Raw genomic sequence first — 25,809 nt, forward strand, 5'->3', positions numbered from 1 at the left:
GACAATCCCCACTGCATCCATCCATCTATTCAGTCACCTTTGTGATGCTCAGAGTGCTGCTGGTCTCCAGATCCAGAGGGAGTCTCGGGCAGCCTGCCTCTCACAGGAGAGGGGCTACTAGCGGGCAGAGGCGAGGCTGATCCAGAGTGGTACCCTGAGGCGTAACCCCGGCTCTCGTGGCTCTCGGCTGGGGATGACTGATAAGGAGAGCAGGGACAGGAGTGACGGGGCTGTGGAGGGGTGTGGTACCCACTGCTGGCTCCATCCCGCACATCCATCAGAGACTGGGGGCTGGGGTAGCCCTGATGAGGTCCGATGACATATCTAGGCTCTGGGTTTGGACTCTGATCCAAAGTGGAGTGGCAGACGCGAAATGCCGGCACGGCTGATTTGCACTGCCAGAACTCTGCCTCTCTCGCCACCTCCCATGGATTTTCACTTTCCCATAGCGGAGGCGCCTCTCTTATTCGTTGTATCCCGGCTCCTTGGGACCAGTGTGGGTTTTCTGATTGGTCGGGGTGCAACGGGTGGAATGATCGAACTGAGGCTGATTGGTGCTCTCGCCTGCTGGAGCAGTCTCGACAGGGGCAGCCAGAGGACGGTGTTGGGGAGCTGAAGAACATTTCCCTGTAAGGGCTAGAGGGCAGTGATTGATGGGAGAGATGAGAGGCTGGATTGTGGCTGGAATAATGGAGGAGGTGACACTCTTCCCCAGTGCAGAGTCTGTTTAACGCTGGGAGCGTGTGGCTGTGTGGGTGGGTGTGATCAGGGGTGGAATAAGGGTAGCAGGGCCTGAGGAGACAGGGCAGGGGCGGGGGCGGGGGTGGACGTTCCCATGGTAACTCTTGTAAAGGATGGGCACTATGTCGATGGCAGAGTTCCATGTGAGTTGAATGAGGAGGCGGGGAAACAGATTTGGATGGCAAGGCCGGCAGAGTTTGGCTTTTTGGATTCTTTTTAGTAATGACGCAACGGCCGAGACAGTGACCGTCAGAAAGGCAGGGCTCTCGTTCCCTCTCCCATCCACCATCGCCACACTTCACACCCGTTCGACCGCAACACGAGTGTTCTCGTCTCAGACCTCCGGTACTTGGCGGGTCTCCGTCATCTAAAATCGCTGTCTCTCTGTCTTTCTCTTTGCCTCTTTTTTTCTCCTTTGCTCCATCTTCCCCGTCTCCTCTCCTTGACGGACAGTCAGGGTTTTCTCTTTCTGGGCGGTTTACGGACGGAGAGGGGTCTTCCAGGTGATCAGAGGGGATTGAGGAGTCGGAGGTGTAGGTGAGAGGCTGGGGCTGGCTGGGAGTTTGAGGCTTGACTGTCGGGCTGCTAGTGAGGCACCCGTTGGGTGATGCCGCTGAGGCGGTCGAGCCCGGCCCACGACGCTTCCTCACCTGGGCATACAGGCTGCCGTCCAGAGGGCCCCTCGTATGAGAGATATCTGCAAGAAACAAGAAGGGGATGTGATGTCTGATGCTTTTAACACAAAGCTTCCCCTTTACACCTGTGTGTGTGTGTGTGTGTGTGTGTGTGTGTGTGTGTGTGTGTGTGTGTGTGTGTGTGTGTGTGTGTGTGTGTGTGTGTGCATGTTTCTTACTTTCAATGCTGTCTTGGTGGTGCAGGTTGAAGTTCTCATAAGAATCCCATCTGATCACAGGGTCTGAGATGTTGTAGTCCACTTTGATGGCGGCATCATTCTTGCGGTATTCTCGACCTTAGAAAGCAGACATTGTTACAATGAAGCGTACGAACATGCGAAAAGAAAGAGAAGCTATGACAGACAGATAGCCGATGATATTCACCTTTCATTTTTTCCGGCCCATTGGAGAAGATAAACTCGACTGTAGCATCTGGAGGGAACCTGTCATCTACAGAACGACGAGCATGAAGGCAGTGACTAAAATATCCAGAGTGTAACTACAGAGACTGATAATAACATTCACAAGAAAGTGATATGTGAAGTGGAAACACCAAAAGTTAATAAAAAAAAAGATCACAAACAGAGCATAACACTTCAAAGAATTGTATCTGAATTTACTTTCATGCATGAGTATGGGTAGTGTTATTTATAAATTGTGTGCATGCGACAGCATGTAGCACTTAGAGCAACTGTCAGACGACTGCTGCTTATTGAGCCATGTACAAGCATTTCTGTTCCATTTAAAACTGACACTGTCATTTGAGATTTGTATCAGAGTACACACAAACACCGCAATGGACTGAAAGATAAGTGGGTCTTGAATTATACAGCCGTGTAAACCATTTCAAGGAAGCAATAGAAATATATAGAAGGAGGTTTCCATGTGTTCATTCATATGTATAAAACATATTTACATTTTAGTGCAGTAAAGCACTGGTGTAGTCTAAACAACCTCCCAAAAGTGATGCCGTACTATAGTTTTCCTCTCTCTCTCTCTCTCTCTCTCTCTCTCTCTCTCTCTCTCTCTCTCTCTCTCTCTCTCTCTCTCTCTCTCTCTCTCTCTCTCTCTCTCTCTCTCTTACTCTGTAAAGCATTCATGACTGTCCAAAAACTGAAACTGCCCCCAACTTTCTTTTCCATGCATTTCCTAAGAAACTATTGAGCTTCTGTTTTATACCTGTGCAGGCGAGGTCCAGTTCAGTCTTGCCAAACCACAGCTGGGCTCCGTGGACAGTGCAGGTATGAAACTGGACTCTGAACACCACCTCCCTCTCTGCTGCTCGACTCCGCCGATGGTAACACTTCACCTGCAGAGACGGATTTAGGTATGAAAGCCATGTGCAACTACGGAGGCTCGTTTCACACGAACCGTCTGAAAATGGTGATATCTCAAAGTGTGAAATAGCAGTAAATCCAAGTTATGTTTGCTTTGTTACAATGCTCTTTTTAGTTGGATCATATATCGTTGGTGCTGCTGTGGCAACTGATTGCCCTTCGAGACGAATCCAGTACTCTGACTGTTTTTATCCTCTCAAAGAGACATGCAAGACAGGGTAAGAAAATAATTATGCATGTTCATCGTCTACAGAGGATGTGTTGCTTAAGTGGTCTAAAATAAGCAAGCAGTTTTTAAAACAAAAGTTACAAAAATGCATCAAAGAGAAAACCAGTTTATGGCAGTGATGTACTGTATGTGTGGATGTGGATTGGATTTAAATCAAAGTAAGGTTGTCAATTCGTGACACACAGTGCACAAAAAGCTATGGCTCACCATAATGTCCCCCTTTAATAAAAGCGCTGGCTCCATAGTCACACTCAGCTTCCTTGCCCTGGAGCTCTGGGGATCACTGGACACACACACACACACACACATACATTGAATAAAAAACGGCCACACCAGCTCAAACACATAAAACCAGTCAAAACATGTCTCAATTGGGTACAACGGTGGTAGACAACATTTAACTTTAACATAAGCACAGACCAGCCTACACCTAAACACAGACAGCAGCCTGTATAGACAATATCTGTCAGTTGGACAGGAGAAGGAAAAGAGTAAAACGCAGTAACTGGACAACTGGCCATGTACTTACTAGACGCCTGAGGTGTAGACGAGCTGCAAGGACTGATAGATTTTCAGGAATGGATAGAAACCTGCATATACAGAAAGAAGTTGGTGAAAAATGTAGACAAAGGCTTTAACCCGGAGAATTATGCTATTATGCAACGTTAGTTTTGTGTAAAACTGACCTCCTCCGGCCTGAAAGTTTGGTAGTGATGGAATGAGGATCTGGTGGAGGAACAGGGGACTGCTGTTCATTTTGATGGTACCTGACAGCAACCCGCCAAAGTAATAGATGTACCTGAAAAAGAGAGGTGAGGAAATGTATTGATGAGAGCATGGAGCGACTGAGGCGAGCAGCACAAGAAATACAAAGATGTATGAGTGTGTCCCACCTGTTCTGAGAGGGCTGTAGGGAAGAGGAGACTTTGTCTTCACAGAACTTTCTCATTGCTAGAGTGGTGAGAGCCTGGTCCGCTCTGTGGACACAACCAGAGATGTGTTAATAAATGCTTTAATACAGATCTGTGCAAGCAAAAATTAGGAAGTATTGGTGTGTCTGGAGGTAATAAGGTGTATGCCGAGAGTAAATCATGGTTGCTGTTGGTGACTTTGCCGACCAATTTAATCTCCTCTAAAATAGGCTTCATGGACATTTCCATTTTCTCTGGTTAAAGTGTGCCAACAAAAACCAAGATGCGAATGCACAAACGACAGCATCTAGGGCTGTGAAGACGAGTCAATGAATCGAGAAGTCGAACAACAAACTTGATAATCAAGTAACAATAAGTCATTTTTAAAAGGAATACTTGCAAGTTTTCTGAGCCTTTGTGATAGTGATAGTGATATACAAGTAATAGATTTGGGTTTTGGACTGTTGTTTGGACAAAATAACAAGATATTAGTCGACTGGGGCTCTATTATGCCAGTTTTTCATTATTGATTTTTATTTATATTATAATATAGACTAAATGATTATCGAAACTAATTATCGTTAGTTGCAGCCCTCCAATGATTACATTGACTGAAGGTAACAAAATCTAACAATATAAAGAGATTATGGAGACACAAAGCTGCGTAAATACAAAACAGACAGTTAATCTTTACACATGCTGGTATAACGAGTGCCCTGATAGATTGATAGTGATGCAGGTTACCCAGCTGATATCTTGCTGTAGTGCATGTAGGCTGCCACAATGACCCCCGTCTTCCCTTTGTTGCCCTGTCAGAACACAGATCAAAGTGATGATGAAATAGCTTTTCCCACAAACTTTCACAGCAAAGCAAGCAGATGTGGATTTAGGTTGCACTGACCTTGCAGTGGAGGACCACCACATTGTGGGGGTCAGAGGTCAGCCAGGTCTCCATGGCTTTACAAACAGCACAAATCCTGTCGAGGGGTGGGGCGTGAACATCAGGCCAGCCGTAGTCCTGCACCTGAACCGCAGAGGAGGAAAGATGTTTTAAATTCTGGTTTTCGAATGAGTCCAAACTGTCTATCAACCTTTGAAAATACAAAGTTCTCACTCTATTGATCTGTAATCTTTGTAGGTGTAAATATTAGTACCTTTGGGTTAAGTCTGGTGATATCATGTCTCTTCTCTGATAAATTCAGTAGCTGGAAAAGGCAGAGATACAAAATATATCACAAATCTATTTGTATATAACAACCACAAACTGAGCAAACTCAATGCAAAATAAGGACTTAAAGCAATAACCTTTCTAGATAGTTACTCTAATATGCAATTCAATTTAATTTGTTTTAATACAAATTTTAATAGCAGCCATGACTTCATTATTCAGTCCTTTAAGAAGACTTTTCTTTATGTTTTCAGCTCTATGACTAACCAAGAACTTGTCCTGGTGCTTGGATTTCAGCATAGAGGCCACTTCCTGCAGGTTTCTGCGGTAGTGCTGCTCCTCCAGGTCCGGCAGGAAGAAGACCGAGATGATTCTCTCCGTGATATAGGTGAGGTCAAAGTCATAGTGGCGCTCCATCACATGCTCCATCACTTGTTCCACACTTTTACTCCTGGACATTTGTGAGAGTTCATTGTTTTAGTGCAAAACATCCATTAAGTGTTCAAGCTCCTCAATGTTGATTATACTGTGCATTTTATTTCTGTGGATCCACTTTACAGATCAAATATCATTTCCTTTTGTTTAATGTGTGATTCAGGGTTCTTGGTACCTCGGTATGGAGCCTCTCTTCTTCTGTAGTGTAGATTTAGTGGAGCCGTGCTGAGAAACAATTAGAAAAGAGTAACTCTACTGCAATGATTGTTTGGATTACAGAGTATAAAACTACATGTACACACTCACCAGGTCTGGTGTTGAGGTACAGGCGGGAGTCACCTGAAAGAAAATGAGCACATGGTTGTTTTTTGCAGCGGCCACATAACCATATACACACGCACACACACACATACACACTTGTAATAAACCAGCACATGCCAAGTCATGTGTTTGTTTTAACGCTCTTGGTCCTTCTCCAGCAGCGCAGATGTAGGGATGGAAGGAGGAGGAGAAAGGATGAAGAGCTGATGAAGAGGATGGTAAGATTTATTCTCACTTTCTTTCTGTCATCTGCTGCAGCTCCCTTGAGGAAGAGGCTGTCAGCACAGATCTGACTGTTCCACATGAAGGCTTAGTGATGCGCGATGTCAGAAACACACACACACACACACACACACACTCACGCATACTGGTGCACACTAACAGACACATACAGATAAAGACAAAAAAAGCGTCAGAAATGTAAAGAACTTGAGGATATTGTGTTGACATCTTTGAGTTCTTCTTTTGCACACTGTATAAATGGTGTTTACTGAGCTGACCGGCTCAGTATAATAAGAGACACCAAATAAAATTGATTGATTTAGTTTCTTTCGCCTTGTAAAGAAGAATGAGAGGAATGGGAGTGATAAAGTTTACTGGAGGAAGTCTCTACATGTGGCGTGCAGTCCTTGTATTCTAGCCAACAGTAAATTGCCAAAACAACAAAGACACATATGCACGGAGAAAGAGTGAGAGAGGGACGCTGAGGTCACTCAAACCGACTACAGCCACTACCTTTAGATAGCTTCTTATGAGGATAACAGTTTACCCTGAAGTGACAAGCTACTAGAAACATGCTATGTCAGTGCATGTGTTATCTCTCTGACTCATTTGATGGTCTACAATTCAAATCACATCAAATGATTAAAAACAACGAGAAACGTATTTATAACGCAACCTAACAAAAGGAAAATGAAGGAAATGAGCTGACAAATGGAATCAAACGTCAGTATTGCAGCACATCTACGGGCTCTGACTGTAAACCTTGGCAGGTGACACCCCTGTCAACTTATGACCTTTGAACAATTCCATGAGATTGATTGACAGCTGAGCTGCCCTCGGTGGCTGAGTGCTGGGCAGTGCTGACAGGTGTCAGGCAACAGGTCAACAAGTCAAATGCCTGCAATCACAATGATCTACAACTCAGAAGAACAACGGCGACCATGCAGAAATCCATGAGAAGAAACCGAGGTACGATCAAAACCGTCGGACATTTGATTGTGAGGTTATTTGATTTTGGTCCCTGACACAGTGGAGGTTGATTTAGTCTTTGTTCAGATTCAGAATAGCTGCGAGTCTCGTGGGCATATCATGTCAACAACATTGTTGACTACATTAATAATGTAGAACATGGTACTGATGTGACTTATAGAAAACAATTGGCTAGCTGATTTGATTTGTGTGGTAGTAAACTACTGTACTGTATTTTTATTAACTGTTTGGGAGGTTCGAAATTAACACTAACAACTTGTTTAATTAGTTGCTAATTTTCTAAATCTTGGAAAACATTGCAGTCGTTTACATGCTGTTGTTGAATCGACTTTTTTAATTTCTCTCCAGAGAAATAGTACACAACTTACACAATTCAGTTAATTTCACTTCATTTAGGTGTTTGCACATTTCCAGGATAAGAGCAATGGCATCCTGGAATGTTCCATTTGATTTGATTGGTTTCTTTAAAAATAATACAAAAAGATTTTTCATGAGGACCGAAGATGGGTTTTCTCTTACATGGTATAAACGCAAGTGGCAGCTTTCTTATTTCATCACACACACACACACACACACACACACACACACACACACACACACACACACACACACACACACACACACACACACACACACACACACACACACACACACACACACACACACACACAGACAGGAGATAGCAAACGACATTACAGAGGGGACACAGACAAAGACTGACAGAGAATTTGGGACGGTGTGAAAAGGAGGGAAACATATATGGACATTTGATCCAGGGAGGAATGAGTGAAGGAGAAAGGGGTATGCTGTAATAGGTTACTGCATGGCAGGGAACAATCAACAAAATATGCAACTGCTGAACTGACAAGCTTATGTCGTTGCGTGACTATCGTCATGCACGTCTCAAACAGACTAAAAACTCTGTATTTGTTATTTAGTTTTTGTTTCCATAAATCCATAGTTTCTTGGATCTTTAGTCAATCAGTTATTTTCACATTCCACCACAGATCAAGCATAATCTGTACTTTCTTGTGTGTTAATGTGCAATGACAGATCACAAGCATGTTATAAAACCTACAGTAGAAAATGAAAGAGCACAGAGAGACAGCCATAGGGGAGAACTCCTCTCTTAATAGGTTTAATAATGGTAGTTAAGTGGATAAAGTGGCTCCAGGAAGGAACAGTAGGAGACAGAGACAACACACATGTACATATATGTGTGTGTAAACACAAACATGCACACACACCCAGCACAGAAGACGACTACTATTGAACTGGCATGCACACCAGAGTCAACAGGAAGCAATTTGCAACAGGAAGTCAGCACGGGTCAACCAGGTTCCCACGTGCACGTGCACGCACACACACACACACACACACACACACGCACACACAAAGTGTATACACGTGTCTTTGGTGGCTCTGCCAGCCTCAGGGTCTTCATTAATGCATGTGGCCTGTACGCTGGAGCCACTGGGATCAGAGCCATCTGGTTCAGTTTGTCCTGTTCATCAGCTAGTGTTTACTGAGGTGCCAGTGACAGCACTCGATCCCGTCCTCAGGGACTGACTCATTGGATCTAGAGTGGACTGGATGTCTGGTCAGTTTAGTGGTTCAAATTGCCTTGTTCATCAATTAACACTTTTTACATTTATTAAAGCAACACTGGCAAACATTCTTCAGTTTCAGCTTCTCAAATGGGAGAGTGTGCTTCTTTTCTCTGTTTTATTTTGCTTATTTGCCAGGGGTGGGATAGATGTAATTGCAAGCAGCCACTTGTCTTTGTTTAGCACATAGACAGGAAACTAGGAAACAACTGGCTTTACTTTGTCCGAAGTTTAAAAAGTCCTCCTTCCCCCACCTCTTAAACTTACTTATTAACACGTTACAGCTTTTAAAGGTGCTGGTAGGTAGATGTAGTTACATTTAGGTAGAGCCAGACTAGCAGTTATGCGCTGGTTCCTGTTTTCAAGTTAAGCTAAGCTAAGTTAAGCCAACTAGCTGCTGGCTCCAGCTTCATATTGAACTGAGAGTTATGGAAGTGGTATTGATTTTCTCGTCTATCTCTGGGAACGAGTGCAATACATATATTTTCCAAAATGTCTAACTATTGTTCAAGGTCTAGTGTGTCGGATCTGGCGGCATTTAGCAGTGAGGTTGTAGATTGCAACCAACTGAAACTTCGTCGGTGTGCCAAGAGCGTATAGGAGACGTACGGTGTCCGACACTCAAACACAAAAACATGAAGGGCCATATCTAGAGCCAGTGTTTGGTTGGCCCGTTCTGGGCTGCTGTAGAAACATGGCGGCCAGCTCTGTGAAGAGGACGTGCTCCGTATTTAAATATAAACAGCTCATTCTAAGGTATCGAAAACACAACTATTCTTATTTTCAGGTGATTAAACAATGATGAAAACATACTTAATATTATTAAAGTCCATTTCTGCCAATAGATCCCTCTAAATGCTACACGATGTACCTTTAAGACATCTTCTTGGGCTCTTGGAAATTGTGATGGGCATTTTTCACTACTTATTGACATGTACTGTACATCTGACCAGCAGTGCAACAGTGAATCTTGATTAAGAGTTTCCTGGCTGCTTCACAACAGAGTCACTGTGGTTCAAATCTAAAAAAAAGTGTGTCACTGCCACACCTTGAATCATCACTCCTATTCCAGTGAGAGGAAACCCAACACAGAGATCTGCCGGGAGAGCAGCGAAGTCAATTACGGTGAAGCTGGAGATAACTGTAAGTGTTTGAGACAGGGGTGTCTGTCTGTATGCCGTCCAGGAGGAGCGAGTTTCATTCTGACAGTCGACTCAGAGCTGACATCGCAGTCTGGAGAGGGAGAAGTGAGTAAGCCTTACCATTTGAAAGTGGAAAACCAAAGTAACCATGACTAATTCCAAGTTCCATAGTCTCACAAAAAGACACCGAAGGCCAAAGTCTAAACTAAAACGCTGAGGCTATTTGTTTTCTTGCACTGACTGTTAACATTTCACCCACGGCTTTCAGAGGGCAAATTTAGGAGTGGCTGTTATAAGAGGCTTCACATGAAAGTGAAGTCTCTTTCTTCTCTGCCTGTGTTCCATTCTCTCTCATCTTTGATCTCTCATTTCTGCATTTCTGAGCCCCTGCCGTCTGTCACTCCCCCCTGTCCTGCCACCTCACACTCTGTGCGTCTCTCTAGGTTTAGTGCCTGGGGAGAGGATAACCACACACTCATCCCTGCCAAGAGCTACAACATCAGATGACACCTCGATAAGCATCACTCATAGCCGGGGCAAGTCACTAACCGGCCCCGGGGAAGAAGGGAACAAGAGGTAGCACAACTCAAAGCAAAAACACAAACTGTCCAGGGAGTGGAGATATAGACGAAGCTTTGAAGGGGGAGAAAAAGCCATGAGGAAGATGTTATGGAGGAAAGAGGAGAGGCACACAGAAAGCGAGAGCGAGCACTGGAGAGAACTGTCAACAGCTGAACACGCTGACCACTGACACACAGCAGAAAGATTTCACTGAGCTATTTTGATAGAGCAGCTTAGTTTAGACCATACGTCCGTCACTTAAAGGCTCATTTTGTCTATTTATCCATCAGTCATCACACAAATCCACTTGCATTTCTGGCAGCAGCAGCAGTGATATTTTAAAGAGACCCGGCAATGAATCTGTACAATAACTCTGTCTTACTGCATCACGGCAAGATGCATTTACATTTTCCGAACAACATTTAACATCCAATAATTAAAAATAACACACTTTCATCACAACCTACTGTCTGTATTGATCCAACACATGAATATCAAAATAAATATATTGTAAAATGATGCTCAAATAAGCTTCAATTGTTTTAAAGCCTTTCCACATATATAGGAGCTGTACAATTCCTGGAATATTAAACAAGTCTTGCTTGGCTTAGGCTCTCAGGAAATGAAAAGCAATGGGTAAATATAAACACAGTGCATGGATCCGTGTGTGTGTGTGTGTGTCTGTAAAACTTAATTATTGATAAGACTAGCAAAGCAGTCACATTAAATCAACCATGATAATTATTTGTACACAGTGCATCATGCTGGTTATAAATAGCAGCCACAGTGTGGCCACCTTAATGAAGTAACACAGATGCTCATCTGACAGGATAGATCCACTTCAACCACCATCCCACTGAGTTCTCCATCTGTATCGACTTAAAGCTCTTTCTACCCTCCCATTGATGTGCAATGACACGTCGAGCTGCCACAGGAAAGCATTTCCAAACGGTCTCCCGTGGTGAGACACAAACGGAACAGAAGAGGTGGGGAAAACATGGCACTTGTTGCTCAAAATGCCCGATAGGAGAGATAGCCACAGAAATTCACAACTTCTGGACAATAGCTAGACCGATAAATGAGTCGCTATTAGCACACTGCAGATACATCGGTAACGGCGTAAATAACGCCCGATAAGATGAAACTGTTCCACTTGCATTAATTAGGACTAACAACACTAATATGTACAACACTTTCTTATTACACAAGGGCATATTCCGTAAAGCATCATAATTGCTATATCAATTCATATATCAGCTAGAACATTAGCAGAACAGCTGCTGTGTATGACTAAACACAACAACCATCTGTATTTCACTACGCAACATTAGGATCCATCAGATTGTGTTAGGACAGCTGAGTCTGGGATGCAGACATTTGTCTCTGTCAGGTACCCTTTGGTCATAGATGGTTGTCTATACACAGACATGTATACACAGTGTTGAAGTATCCTTCAGTTGATGGATACTGTGGGAAATTGCATTCTTTCAGCAGCATACATAAGTTACACAGAGTCGATAGTATAAATGTTGATGAAATTAAAAGCAGGAAAAGTTGTGCATGCTGGTGTGTGCAGACACTTGCAAATGCAAAACACGCGCCGGCATGCATGCCCTCAAACACATGAATCTATCGCCAAAACAGTCTGGCACAGCAGTTTGACAATATTGTACATTTACGGGCATGTATAGGAGCATATAGAACAGGTTTTGTTACAGTTTCTGTAATTTGCTAACCTGCATGCATACTGAACTATCTCATTAAAAAGTAAATCTTTCACTCTCGAGTATTAAAAATTAAAATCTGTGTATTTTTCTTTTGTAGGTCACAGCAGGAGTCTCCGCTTATATTTTCTGCACTCGCCTTAATCACAGTCATTGAAATCCTCTTTCTGGGCAAAGCAAAGAGCTCTCTAGCTCCTTAATGGAATTATGTGCACACATGCATCACATGCCGCATTATCAGAGCAAACACTGTGAAGAGGCTTTAAGGTTGTTAGCTTGCTACTCAATAGAAAAGAAAAATACAGAAATGAAAAGTCAAAACTCGTGTGCAGAATACAAGTGAATAAACTAAACCCAAAGCTTTACTCAGTAAGTGTTTTTACCTCTCAACAAGCAGCTTCAGTCTTCCCCTCTGCCTCTGAGCAGTCCTGTCTGTAGACTGGGATACACCACCTCCCTGTCTCTCTCTCTCTCTCTCTCTCTCTCTCAAACAAGCTCTCACTCTCTCTCACCGACTCCCTTTGCCTCCCTCCCTCTCTCTCTCACGATAACACACACACACACACACACACTCCCACTGTGCCAGCAGCACATGCAACATAGCTTTTCCCTCTCACTATGCCTGCGTCATACGTACAGAGACAGTAAAGCACGTCGACTGTGCAAGTGCTTTCCCTTGCACGTGCACTCACACACACACACACATCAATACGTGCTGGGCAGCCCTGCAGAGTGCTGATGTCCAGTGACCTCTCCAGTGGCCTGAGGCTGAGAGAGAGATGACAAGTGGCAGCAGCACAAAGAGGCAGGAGTAGATGGACTGCACAAAGGATGCACAAAAAAACCCAGCAACCTTGGAGCTGAAAATAGTTGTGACTGTTATGGAGATGGTACTAAGCTGGCATAACACACTGATGAAAGCATTTAAGACTTGAAAAGAAGACAAAAAATACCACGGAAAAGGTGGGAGAAGCTATAGCTGTGACTTTAAAACATCAGGAAATGGAGAAATCTAACGGAGATGAAAGGTAAAAAAGAAGAAAAAAAGATGATGACAGTGAGATGCAAGAGATAAAAGAAGAAAGAAAAAAAAAAGAAAGGAAGCAATATGTTGACATATGAGAAGCACAGTGGGAGCATAGCGTGACATGAAGCCGAGAGCAATTTGTAGCCCTGACCCAATGTTCCCCTTTATTTATGAATACCCCCAAACGGGACTGATTACACACACTCACACACACGGTCAGCCTCCCCAGCTGCCTCTCACTTATTTGCGTCACCCCCCCCCCCCCCCCCCCCCCCCCCTACACGATCACTCACTGGCAGGCATCTACGGCACTCTTGTTATTTTCTATATTTACCCACTCAGACTTCTCCTATGCAGATTGATCATTGTCCCGTGTGACGATGTCCACTCTCGTCCACGGCGCCTGCCTCTCCTGCAGCCACCAAGAGTTGTTTTTGGCTATCGCGGTGGTGACCACGGGGACGGGTATGACACAAATAATAATCCTCTTTTAATACATGCTGCGAGGGCACAACAGCTGGTTGTGCCCAGTTATACACTGTTACAGTGCGTGTGTGTGCAGGAGGAGGAAGGGGCAGGAAGGCAAAGCCCCCCCCCCCCCCAACCTGACCCGAAGTCTGTGTGGTCGTGCTGTTGGACAGTGAGGCACAACAGCACAGTTACAGCAAGGTCATGAGCTCACTCCGTGGTGTGTGACACTGAGCTGCTGTGAGCGGGGTCACGGGAGAGCAGAGGCAGCTACTGCCAACGGTTTGACATAAGCTGTGGACAGAGAGAGAGAGAGTGCTTCCCTCTCACTCAACGCAAACACATCCTCTTATAATGAAATAATCCACTCAAAAACAACAAAGAGTAGGCTCCTTGTTCATAACACAGTCGTTTGCATGGCAGTCTTATCTATTGAGGTCACTATCCGTGTAGACAGTTGTGTCCCGGGCCCCCTTTATGATGGATTTTTACCTCGTAGGGTTGTTTATGATGGCAGTGCAAAAATGGTGACAAGAAGCTATTTCTCTTTTGATTCTGAGGGAGTGACAACAACACCTCACTTTCACCACTGATGTAATGCATGGAAATGTTCTGCATTGTTTTGTAAGGTATTTTTTTCTTTCTTTGGTATCTTAAATTCTATGTCATATATTTCAAACACCTCATATATAGTTTCAAACGTAAAGCCATGATGGCCTGACACCTTTGCTGCAAATACAGAGAAATGAGATGAACAGAAAGAGCTATACAACGGATTAACAAACACTAAAACAAGTGAAAATAATCTGTTACGGATGGGAGGTAATTTCACTTCTTTCCCTTTAATTCGCCTGGCTTCAAGCTTTATTTTCTCAGACTCAGTTTTGCCACTAAAACACTAACGCAAGTTTAATTTATTGACTCCAAAAAAAACACATAATTACATTTTTTGCCTTGCTTCCAGAAGAAATGTCATGATTCATGTTCTATTGCTCAAAACGGTGACTTAAATTGTTCCCCGGGGTTTTTCCCTTCCTATTCCCAATAAACCAGGCCATTGGAGTATTGTCATTTTGCATTAGCAAGCAGCGGTTCTTGCAAACAAGTAGCTTCCAGTTGTCCCGAGCCAGTTCATTTATGTACTTGACTTTCTTATTACTATAGTAAAGGTGCACAGCTACTGCTCTATTACAGCTTGACAGATATAGGCACACAGCCAGTTTTCCTCTTCAAAGGTGCCATCTCCCTGAGCTGTGCTGCCTCTTATGCTTTTCTTCTCCTGACCCCCACTGAGACAGCTCACAGGCTAATGCCCTCTTATGATCAGCCTAAGAGCACTTCTCAGAGACAACACTTATGGAATTATTACATCTATATTATATTATTATAATGGATTGTGTAAAATGTTATTATTTAATAAGCACAAATGCTTCCCATCAAGCTGTATTACAGAGACTTCACAGAGACTTCCAGAGTGTTTGAGGACAGGAGCTCCTGCTATGCCATGTTAACACATGACTGAATTACTCATAGCAACCTGGCTGGTTGCAGTTTGGGGGGGTGGGGGGGGGGTGGCCTTCCTTTAACCAGACATCTAGGTCAGTGCACATGGCTTACTCCACTTAAAACTCACATCTGAACCTCTGACACAGGAGCACAGCTTGCTCAGGACAGGAGGAAGGTAAAGTGAGGAAAGGTTTGGCTTACCTTGGCTTCGCATGTCTTGTGTACCGCAACCTTGCACTCTGCACACAGAAAGGAGAGTGCATGTGTTATTCTGACAGTGAGCTTTGAGAGTCAGCGAGCGAGAGGACAGTCAGGGTGACCTCATCTATGTGAGATCTAGGTGCGCATCCACACTGGTTCAGTTGTATCTGTATAGCTGACCTGACTGAGACGTGGACTCACCCTTGCAGAAAGCCCCGGGGTTGTCAATGTTTTGCTTGCACACGTCGCACACCCTTTTCCTCTTGAAGCTCTTCTCTGTGAAGGTGTGGCTCCCCGTTTTGACGAGCTGCAGACACACAAATCAATACAATTAGTCGAGGGGAGAGACGCTTCCGCTCATAGGAAGACATTCGCTTAATCATTGATCAGACTGAAGCCATCTGCATTTGCGGTTGTAATATGTTCAGCTTTAATCAGTTTTCCCACGTGTCTCGAGCATTTTATCTCAGCGTTGGACGGTCACTGTCCCCTGTCTGGCTGCTGTCAGAGCAGATGTGCGCTGGTTCGGTGACACACCAGCATGAGCCCATGATGTCCTATACCTGCTGTACATTCAGCTTCCTCCACTAAAGACTCCTGTCATATCACGCTGTGTTTTGAGGAATCCTGTTGTCTCGTCTTTTAACTTGTCCTCATTCTGTCTTCGTCTGTGGAGCAGCTGAGATGATGAAAAACAAACAGCTTCCTGTGCTGCCATCCTCCTCTAATGTGCTGGGCTCAATGTAATTGAATAGATGCACACAGTGTTTCATTTGTTTTAGTGGTATCCTTTTGATGCTGTTGGCTTTCTTCAGGTTGCTGGGCTGGGTGTATGTTTCCAGACTGAAATATCTCAACAACTGCCACATGGTTTACCATAACATTTGGTACAGACATTCATGTGCCCCAGAGGATCGTTTGTAAAAACTTTGGTGATACCCTGACTTGTCCTGTCGGTGTAGAATTTGTCCAATATTTTGGTTTATAACTAAACTCTTGCGAAACAAATTTTGAGTCGATTCCAGCCGTATGTATTTGTATGGAGGAGAATTTCCACTCCTCCAGCATCGAACAGCCTCTCTTCAGCCTTTACTGGGAAAACAGAGTCTGTGTTTCCATCTGGTGGATGAATCGGGATTGCATACTGCACTCATCCTAAAGGCATTGGCCATGTGTAAAGGTGTGATTGATTGATTTTGCAATAGTATTTAAATATAATTAAAACCCATAGTGACATTTAAATTAACTTAATTGAGTTGTACAGTTACCCGAGAGCAGATGGTACCCAAATGTAACCAAAAGGCCAATTTGATGATTCTGTCTCTACTAAAACTTCTCCAACTTTGATTTGCTTCACTTTATTAACATACTTCTGTGACGAAGTAATGTTCCGATGTTGTGACATGCTTTGCTGAAGGTTTCGGGCTGCAACTACTGCATCATTCTAAAGGGATAGTGAAGTGTAAAATTTCGTTTGGCGGAAATTAAATCTGTAAATTATGCCGTGTCCCCATTTTAATTTAATCTGACCCGGTAACATATAAACTGATGCTTACACCTCAGCAGGAATCTCACAAGTGGTACCTTTACGATGATACCAGGATCATTCAAGTAGACCTTGTAGTTGCAGAGATACACTCTAGTCATTTTGGGCATGTTATTTTTAAGCAGGGGCAAAGGTTTTATGTACTAAAAATACCCTAAATGAACTGAATGATTCTCAGTAACATCAATTTAAATGATAGAGGAGATATAAAAATAAAGCGTTGACCCTGGAGAACATTTTTTTTTGCGCACACACACAGTCCCAGTGAGGGTATCTGCTTTAAAGCAAATAAGTAGTGCCCTGAGTCATAACCCAAGGATTTAGCTTTCTATAAAGCAACACTTAAGTGTCCCAGTGAAAAGAAGGATAATGTTTATATAAAACTATTAATGCTTTCCCAAAGCAATGCCTTTTTACAGCATGTGAAACACTTAAAACTTTCCTTGAGCACAGAATGAGGAGGTGCCTGGAAACATCAGGAGGGAGTGGGTGTTTGCACTGCTTCTGTGTGTGTGTGTGTGTGTGTGAGTGTGAGTGAGAGAGAGAGGCAATAGGAGAGGTGGAGGGCCACAAACAGCGTACCTGCACACACTGGTGTTTATTTTCCAGTTAAATGACTCGATGCTTTTCTCTGGTCTTGAAAAAACATTTCTCAGCTCAGGCATTTTATACTTTTTCCGATGCCTGGCTTTTTCCAAACAGGGGGGGGGGGGGGGCATTGAGTTCAACTCTGGAAGATGAAGGTGTTGGACTCACACTCTAAAACACTTTTTTATTGACTATCCGACACCAGAGTCTCACTTCGCCCGAGAAAGAGTGGAAGGAAACTCATTCTCTTAACCACAATGCTCCATAAAACAGCCATGTCTCCTGAGAAGAGGGTACACAGTCTAAATCCTTCATGACTAGAAATGTATAATTCATGTTTTATGGAGCCCTGCCCTGAGCGTGGTTACTAATGTGAACGTGAATGCAGCTGATTCACTTCACAACCCCTCAACAAAACAAATCCACAGAATTTGGGACATGCTTCTTTAAAAGTTGTGAATGCTTTTCAGTTGGCTATTTGCTAACTGTGTCTGCTGTTTGGTGGTGAGCAGCTAGTGTACAGAGGGGTTTTAGAGCTTTTTTTGTTGAAAATCCACAGAGAGCGGTGAGATAGCTTGAACCAAAACTGTAAAATTGCGTCCGGACAGCTGAACAATGACCTGAAACTTGCTGTAAAGCCCTGTAAAGTTGCAGATTCTGTAGGTTCATCACTATGAGCAAGGCCTCTCACATTACACATTTTATTCACATCCACATTTGATACATTATTAGTATATAACAATATGTATTATACCCGCTTTAAGTATAAGTGAGGTGCTGATATAGGCAGATTTTGCCTTCTTTGGCACGGTTTCCTCTTGTTTGCAGTCTTAAAGCTAAGCTAAGCTAACTGGCTGCTGCCAGTAGCTTAATTTTTAGCATTCAAATGCAACAGCGGTATCGATCTTCAAATCTAACTCTCAGCAAGAGAACAAATTAATGTAATTTGAATTATACAGCCAACAAATCAGGTCCTTCAAGCACTGGTGACCAAACAAAGAAATAATGTGGATTGAGTTTGATCCTGTTAGCCACTAGCGAGAGTTACAGTTGATGGTTATTTGACGAACAATGCCCTGAGAACAATACCATAAACCATAACATGTGCGTGCTGCGATTCCTGAAGACTGCACTGTGTTTTTATTGGAATGAGGGTCTGATGTCCTCCGGTCGGGTACAGGGGTCGGACAGTGTGTTTAAAATTGTTGGATTAAAAATAATTAAATTACTGTTGTATAACAACAATAACCCTCTCTGGTGGAAAAACAGTGTTTATTTTGTTCACTGACCTGTACTGATCATAAGCTCGCAGGCATAGATGGGACACATAACCGTCATGCTGCATGTATTGATCTCAGAGAAGCAGAGTAACGTTGGACTATTGACACATGTCCTCTGCTGTTATGATGAATGGAAGCTGCTTTAAACCATGGAATCCACTTAATGTGTTGAATCTGGGTATCTGTGTGTGTAGTATAGTATGTGTGTGTCTGTACAGGGGGATTTAGGAAGAGAGACGATAGGCCGGTGAACCTGACAAAAGGAGGGCATCATCCTCCCCTCCAGCCATTTACTTTTTAAATGTAATAACATTACACTCGTGAATTTTGGAGCTTGAATCACTTATGTAATGGCGCACTGTATGTGTAACCGTGTCCCTTCATAAACCCGACAAGAGATCACCTGCAGAATAAAAGGTTGTGACTGATCACACTGACGAATTAGTCAAGGACAGCTACAACTTTTATCAGAATCGCTTTCTTTATACATAAAGAAAGATTCAGCAGAATGAAATTCCACAATAAGGGAAATACTTAAAAATCTTCTTCTACATAAGAAATGTTTAATAATGACATATTATTTCTTAAAAGATATACAAAATATAATCTGTATATATCAATATCAAGATCTAAAATATCAACATTAAATCTTAATATTAGGTTAAATAAGTAACATTACTTAAAAATACCAAAACAGTATCAATAGCTCAATGTGACTAGACATTGACTTGTCATTGGTTTAACTAAATTACGCATGTTTTTTCCATGTTTATAGTGGCTTATTTAGATTTTATTGCTGCACATCTGAGCTAAGTTGTAGTAAAGCGACATAAAAAAAATCATAAAAAGGCAACAATGTCAGTGCAGCAGTGAGTTGCAGAATGAGGTCCACTGAAGCCGACACTGGACAATCACTTGGAGAGCAGTGTCTTCTCCTTCTTCAAGGTCCGTCCATTCTTTAAAGAGAAAAACATCTCAAACGACTATTTTAACACTTCATCTTGGATGAACACATTTTCATCAGTTCCATGTTGACACCTCACGTGAATTACTCAACTTTTGATGCCAGTGTGTCAGTTTGAAGTTCAAACTAACAACGCAGGATGAGTCAACGGCACCGCCTGGTGGACAAAGAGTAGTATAACTTTATAACTTTCTTTTTAATGACCTGATGAATGCAGACCTATTGTATTGGCTGTGTTGCAACTAGAGAAATGTAACTTAAAATACGTGAAGCATATCTTAATCTACAAACACCCATCAACACATTATATTCCTTTATTCCATATCCATACTTTGGAAGTTCAGGGGACAGGATGACTACAGGATGACTATGCCAAATATACAGTAGATACGTAATATATATATATACAAATAAATAATATAAAATATATATATATATATAAATAATAATAATAAATAATAATAATAATGTAAAATATATTTTAACTATTTATTTATTTATTTCAGGTTCATTGTAATATGATTTTCTTTCCGGTGCTAACATCAAGCAAAATAGTTGTTTGCAGTATGTTGGTGAGTTAGCACTTAACTTGAAGCAAATCGTGTGGTAATTTGTGACAATTGAGATCATAGAGCAGTCATTACATTTAACACTAACAAATGAAATGGCTCATGAATCTCTCAGCGTGGGGTTGCCTTTTTAAAATGATGCCATTTCGCGTTTCTCCCAGTTGTTTTTCTTTCCCTCTATTTCTATCAGGACACGAGCCAACAGTAGAAGGAGAAAGCAACAGTAAGGGTGGACACAACATTAAGAACATGTGTCACATAATTCAATCCGATCACAATATAGTATTTGTTTAATGCTCTATCATACTGAGCATTTTAAACCCTTCAAATGTCTAATTTGAATGTCGAGGATTTTTGAATTTGGACTGAAGAGAGACTGCATTGGACTCTACAGATGTTTGTGACATTCATGTACTTTTAGTGCAAGTAAACAGGAACTTCAGTTGAGTGGACATTCAGTCTCCAGTGGCCTCCATGACTATCGGCAGTGTTGCAGTATTGCTTTGCAGTATTAAAGAACCCCACCCCATTTGCATTTTTGCAGCCAAAGCCTATGTCATTCCACAAGCATGTCGGGCCACTGCAGAGAGCCCGAAGCACTTCCACTTCTAACATGGAGATGAGGAGAGGGTCAGGCACCAAGGGAAGCATAATGGGTTCCTTAATGAGTGTGGCAGCACGGGCTTCTTCTTTCTGTGAGGACGGCAGCAGTAGTAGCATTTTAAGGATCTTATTCCAAAACAACTCGGGAAAGTTATCGAACGCTGAGTTTTCAATACATTTCTGGCTCTATGAAATGTACACATTGTGCTAATTCATTCATAAAAATAAACAAAAACAGATACGGCACACACAGTAAATAAATACAGTGTACAGCAACACACACCCCCCCCTTCTCAGCACTAAATTCCTCGGTTGTGCGTGAGTGTTTTTTTCAGTGACACCTTACTAGTGATGACATACCAGAGAGCAGGAGCCACAACCGCTAGCTTTGGGTAACACACACACACACACACACACACACACACACACACACACACACACACACACACACACACACACACACACACGCGATCCTCTCAGGAAGGGACAGGAGCAGGTGGCGAGTCAGGGGTATGCTCTAGTCCTGGCAGGATATTTATAACCTGCTTGAGTAGGGGCTGTCACCTCTAAACAGCCACGAAAAGGCTGAAAATAGGTGCGGGAATGAGTGTGTGTGTTTGTGTGTGTGTGAGAAAGAGATGGAGACGGAGACAGAGAAAAAAGAGACAGACACTACAAACAACACAGAGAACTCCTGGACTCTATGACATATTTCATTCCTCTCCATTGCAGAGTCCACCCATTCAGTTGGGACTATGTAATCATAATATGGCACGTTCAGATACACCCACACACACACACACACACATACCTACACACAGACACAAACTCGTACAGACACACACAATCAGGTCTTTAGGGGATTTGCAGCCACATGTGATCTGAGTAATGTTTTTTGTTCCAGCAAGATCCAGAAGTTCACTGTGCAGCACCGCGTGAAAGTAAAGTGACTTTACTTGAAATTAATTTTCTTTCTGTTTATCCATCTAGTCCGACATAGAGCATGCCGGAGAGTGATTTACTCTGACATGTAAGAACGCACACATTCTGGTGCATAGCCTTGGTGCTCAACCAACAGACACTTTTTTATTTTAGTCTCTATAAAAGTCCTCCAGAGGCTTTAAGTGGCTTGCTCCTAAATCCATACATGTTGCTAAATAGAGCCAGCAGCCAGGCAGACGGCGGGTCAGAACCTAACAGTAACCTATACCACTTCCTCTTGAACCCGGATAGACATGATTAACAGGGATCAAGTGGATCGTCCGCCACTCTCTGTATCTATTTCCATCGTTCCTCGCCAACGGTCCCATTTTACGCAGCAGGAATGACAAAGTCGTGAGGCTTTCAAAAATCAAACGTTTTGAAGAATCTCATTAACATTATACTATTGCATCAAATTTGTGCGTCTGATGCAGGGACCTGAAAAACACATGTTTATCTATCGGTATGGAAGATGCTTCAAACACCACAGAGGAAGAATATTTCGTGAGAGAGAGAGAGAGAGAGAAAGAGAGAGAGAGAGAGAGAGAACTACTTTGGTGTCATCTAATTTGGAAACGTAGTGGTAATTCTTTGGATTTCTTTGGTTGATGTCTGTTGACTAGTATGTGGTGAATGTAGTGTATAATAATTAAACAGTCAGTTCAGCTTCTTCTTCTGAGTCAAAAGATAAAACACTAAGCAGTATCTCTGGCTATTTGAAACAACTGAAGCAATAATGCACATCCAAACATACAGAACCGCAACGTTCTACTTCTATCATGATCTTTTATGATCTTTATCTTTTAGCTTCAGCTCCTAATGGACTCTACATACTGTACGATCATAAGCGCGGCATTCCTGCCATGCACAACCACAATGTTCACCGTTCCCTAAAGAGCAGTTATTCACTTACCTCAGCAAGTTGAAGGATGTCAGGATGCACCTCAGGCTCTGCCTTTATGGGGATTCCTCCTGGGTCAGTATCAGGTCCATGTGTCTTCATCCTGCCGGTGCTCATGCTGTGAACGCACCCCATACTTCCAGAAGACGCCTCTTTTTGCCTCGTATCTTTAATTTCCTCAACTCTTATCCGCTCCTTTCACACAAGTGCTTTGCTCCAGAAGGTCCTCCTCCTCTTCTTCTTCTTCTCCTCCTCTCAGCGCTTCATGTTTTGAAGGGCCTCCTTAAGTTTCTGCGACGGCTAACGTCTTCCTCTCCAACATGTTCCTTCTTCCCCAGTGACTCCTCACACCTCGGCCCTTCTCTCTGACAGCCTGCCCTGCCTTGAAATCCACCCCAGATGACTTTTTTTCTCTCCTTTCCCCCCCTCTCCTCTTACAACCTCTCTTTCACCCCTCCAAAAAAGTGTCACCAAGCACAGACTCTCCACTCTTCCCCCCCCAACCCCACCTCTCCTCTTACACTGTTCCCTGTCCCTTGCTCCCTGGCTATCCTCACTGTGCAAAGCATGCACGCATACACTCACCACCTCTCTCTTCCCTCCCCCCTTTTCACTTGCCAATACCTTCGTCTCTTACAGACCCTCAAATGTCTCATACGTCGCTCTCTCCCACTCCACACTTACAGACCCTCCACTCTTTCCCTCTTTCCCTCTCTCTCTCTCCCCATCAGGCTCCTCTTGCTGTCTCTCCATGGGGGAGAAGGGGGCAGCTGTTTTGACTTGTTGATGTCAGGCCCTTCCTCTTTCCTTTGGCTTCACTTCAGCTCCTCTAACCCTCCTCTTCCTCATGGGGGAGTGATTAGATAGAGCCTCTTTCACAAACGTCATCCCTCTTGACTCTGTAACTTTGCACATGAGAACCTATACTGTATCGATCCCACATCTTCCTCCTGTCAGCTTGTTGTGAGGAAGTGAAGACTTGCGTGCCTGCGTTGCTAGAAAACAGGATCTCTGCATCTCCCTTGGACGTGAACATACTCAGATGTAATAAATCCCAAGACCCTGTTTAATAGGACACGTGACAACATGAATGAACGTCTATTGCTCCCCAAACAATGATAGGCTCTGTGCTTAAATTTTAGATCTGCTACTCCAATAGTTAAATTCTTTCAGACTGCATCTCTCCCTCTCTCTCTCTCTCTCTCTCTCTCTCTCTGTAACACACATACACAACTGTATTTCTCCAAACCGGGATCTCCAGACAAAATACTGCTTCAAGCTGGAGGTTTTAGGGTTGCGAAGGAAAACTCTCACACAATAAGCTCTTTCTAAAACCATGTTTCAGGCCTCTGGTTAGACCATGCAAAGCAGTCATTGGTTTAAAGTGAGACAAATCTGTGGCCGCGAGCTAAATTAGCCGAAGAAACCATCAACATGCATTAGTAAGTGCACAAGTAAAATGTTCATGTCTCTGTATTACAGTCTCGACATCAGCAGACACAGTCATGACGGATTATAGATTTAAATAGAGAACACGATGGCATATTTCATTTGATACTTCATCGAGGGACCTGACTGACGCAAACCTGAGTCATGTTGTGGCTTGAAGTGGATGGAAGGACCCTCCTGTGTGGACCAGCTGCTGATTCACATGGGCCACAGGGGGTGGGGGCTAATGGCGCACAAAGACACACGTATATATACCCCACATTTGCAGGTCTCTTTTTACCGTCACATGCAGTAGAGAAGTATTCAGATCTGTACCAGGTAAAATGGGTATATAAATGGGTAGATTATTTCATTAATCCCAGCGTTACAGTTACAGAAGCTTAGAGCAAGAGAACAAACAAAAGGTAATAATGAGTATAATTAAAAAAAACCTTTCATGTTGTTGCCAGTAAAAGTGAAGCTAATAACCACCGTTTACACAGTCGGGTGGTTAAAACTATGAGCATTTCATGTTTATATGTAAATAGTAACTAAAACACACTATTTCTCACTGAAATGCAGTGAAGAATAAAAAGCATAAAATGAAAATATCAGTACAAATTACAAGTACTTAAAAGTGTGCTTGATTACAGTACTTGAGTAACTCAAGTTATTCCACCACTGGGCACACACACACACTTTGCAACCTCACAATGAAGAGGAATCCTTTGCTCACTTCGCTATCATGCAGAACTACATGAAACATCCTTTTACTTTACCCAGATGTTTTATCTCCTAGAATGGCACCTGAACTCAGGTACAATACTTTATCTTACCCGTTTCCCTTTTCAGCGCCATCATTAACAGACGTAGATAAGAATAAGAAAAAGCCTTTTTGTCTCTTAAATTGTCCACTAAGTGAGTCAGCATCTTTCTGTCTCACATCCACACACTTTATGCTACATGAGTGGCAACTTCATAGGAACAATATACTCTAAAATCAATGTACTCTGTGAACAAATACAATTGATTTGATATTGGGACCCATTCCCTCTGCCAGGCGCTAGTATATGCTGAAGAGAATGGCTTGCTACTCAGGGCTCTAGAGGAGTCCTGTCTTCCAGCTTAGTGGGTGCCCTGTGTGTGTGTCTGTGTGGGATGTGAAGCCCAGCAGGATCCTAAACCAGCTGCCACCAGGAGCCCAGACCTCAGCAGGGGGCTGGGACTGAAGAAATACTGTAAAATGTTCCGTCTGTCAGACCACACCAGGAGAACAGAAAGCGGAGGAGAAATACTTTGTTGCTGTTGCACGTAAAAATGATTCGTTTGATGATGCAACTCACCATCATGTGACTGACACGGTTTGATGGGAAGTTTAAAATGACACGCGGTAACAAAAGTGTGTAGGAACATTTCCCAAACCACCGAATCCATCCAGAAATGCATACATAAGAAATGACCACATACTATTTGAACGCACATGATGACCCCAATTTATTGAAAATTGGAAGACATGTTCAAGGAAATCCTCACATCCTAGGCAACTCCAGACTTTCCCCAAATATTTTGTATTACTCACTTCTGAAAGAGTGAATGATTTAGACAGCTTGAAACGACCATTATGAGCCTTTAATGGTTTTCATCAATGCAACGACTGAGGATAATAGTAATGGCACGAAATTCAG

At 43.0% G+C, this 25,809-nt stretch overlaps 1 protein-coding gene across 1 annotated transcript in view; it reads right to left on the reverse strand.

Annotated features, from left to right (window-relative positions):
• The window catches only part of LOC306694100 (tensin-2-like), a 28,357-nt gene extending 5,285 nt beyond the window's left edge, over positions 1 to 23,072 (reverse strand). The window contains exons 1-17 of the mRNA XM_079156817.1: positions 22,709 to 23,072; positions 15,466 to 15,571; positions 15,265 to 15,302; positions 5,802 to 5,834; positions 5,671 to 5,720; positions 5,328 to 5,511; positions 5,047 to 5,097; positions 4,794 to 4,916; positions 4,637 to 4,701; positions 3,875 to 3,958; positions 3,668 to 3,780; positions 3,511 to 3,571; positions 3,189 to 3,264; positions 2,595 to 2,724; positions 1,800 to 1,865; positions 1,595 to 1,711; positions 38 to 1,438 (exon numbers count right to left, since the gene is read on the reverse strand). Of these exons, the coding sequence (XP_079012943.1) occupies positions 38 to 1,438; positions 1,595 to 1,711; positions 1,800 to 1,865; positions 2,595 to 2,724; positions 3,189 to 3,264; positions 3,511 to 3,571; positions 3,668 to 3,780; positions 3,875 to 3,958; positions 4,637 to 4,701; positions 4,794 to 4,916; positions 5,047 to 5,097; positions 5,328 to 5,511; positions 5,671 to 5,720; positions 5,802 to 5,834; positions 15,265 to 15,302; positions 15,466 to 15,571; positions 22,709 to 22,831 (2,821 nt within the window). The 5' untranslated portion in view covers positions 22,832 to 23,072. The remainder of the gene's footprint in view (positions 1 to 37; positions 1,439 to 1,594; positions 1,712 to 1,799; positions 1,866 to 2,594; positions 2,725 to 3,188; positions 3,265 to 3,510; positions 3,572 to 3,667; positions 3,781 to 3,874; positions 3,959 to 4,636; positions 4,702 to 4,793; positions 4,917 to 5,046; positions 5,098 to 5,327; positions 5,512 to 5,670; positions 5,721 to 5,801; positions 5,835 to 15,264; positions 15,303 to 15,465; positions 15,572 to 22,708) is intronic.
• Between the last annotated feature and the right edge of the window lie 2,737 nt (positions 23,073 to 25,809).

The sequence above is a fragment of the Pholis gunnellus genome, assembly GCF_910591455.1.
Source record: "Pholis gunnellus genome assembly, chromosome: 3".
In the NCBI taxonomy this organism is placed as follows: domain Eukaryota; kingdom Metazoa; phylum Chordata; class Actinopteri; order Perciformes; family Pholidae; genus Pholis; species Pholis gunnellus.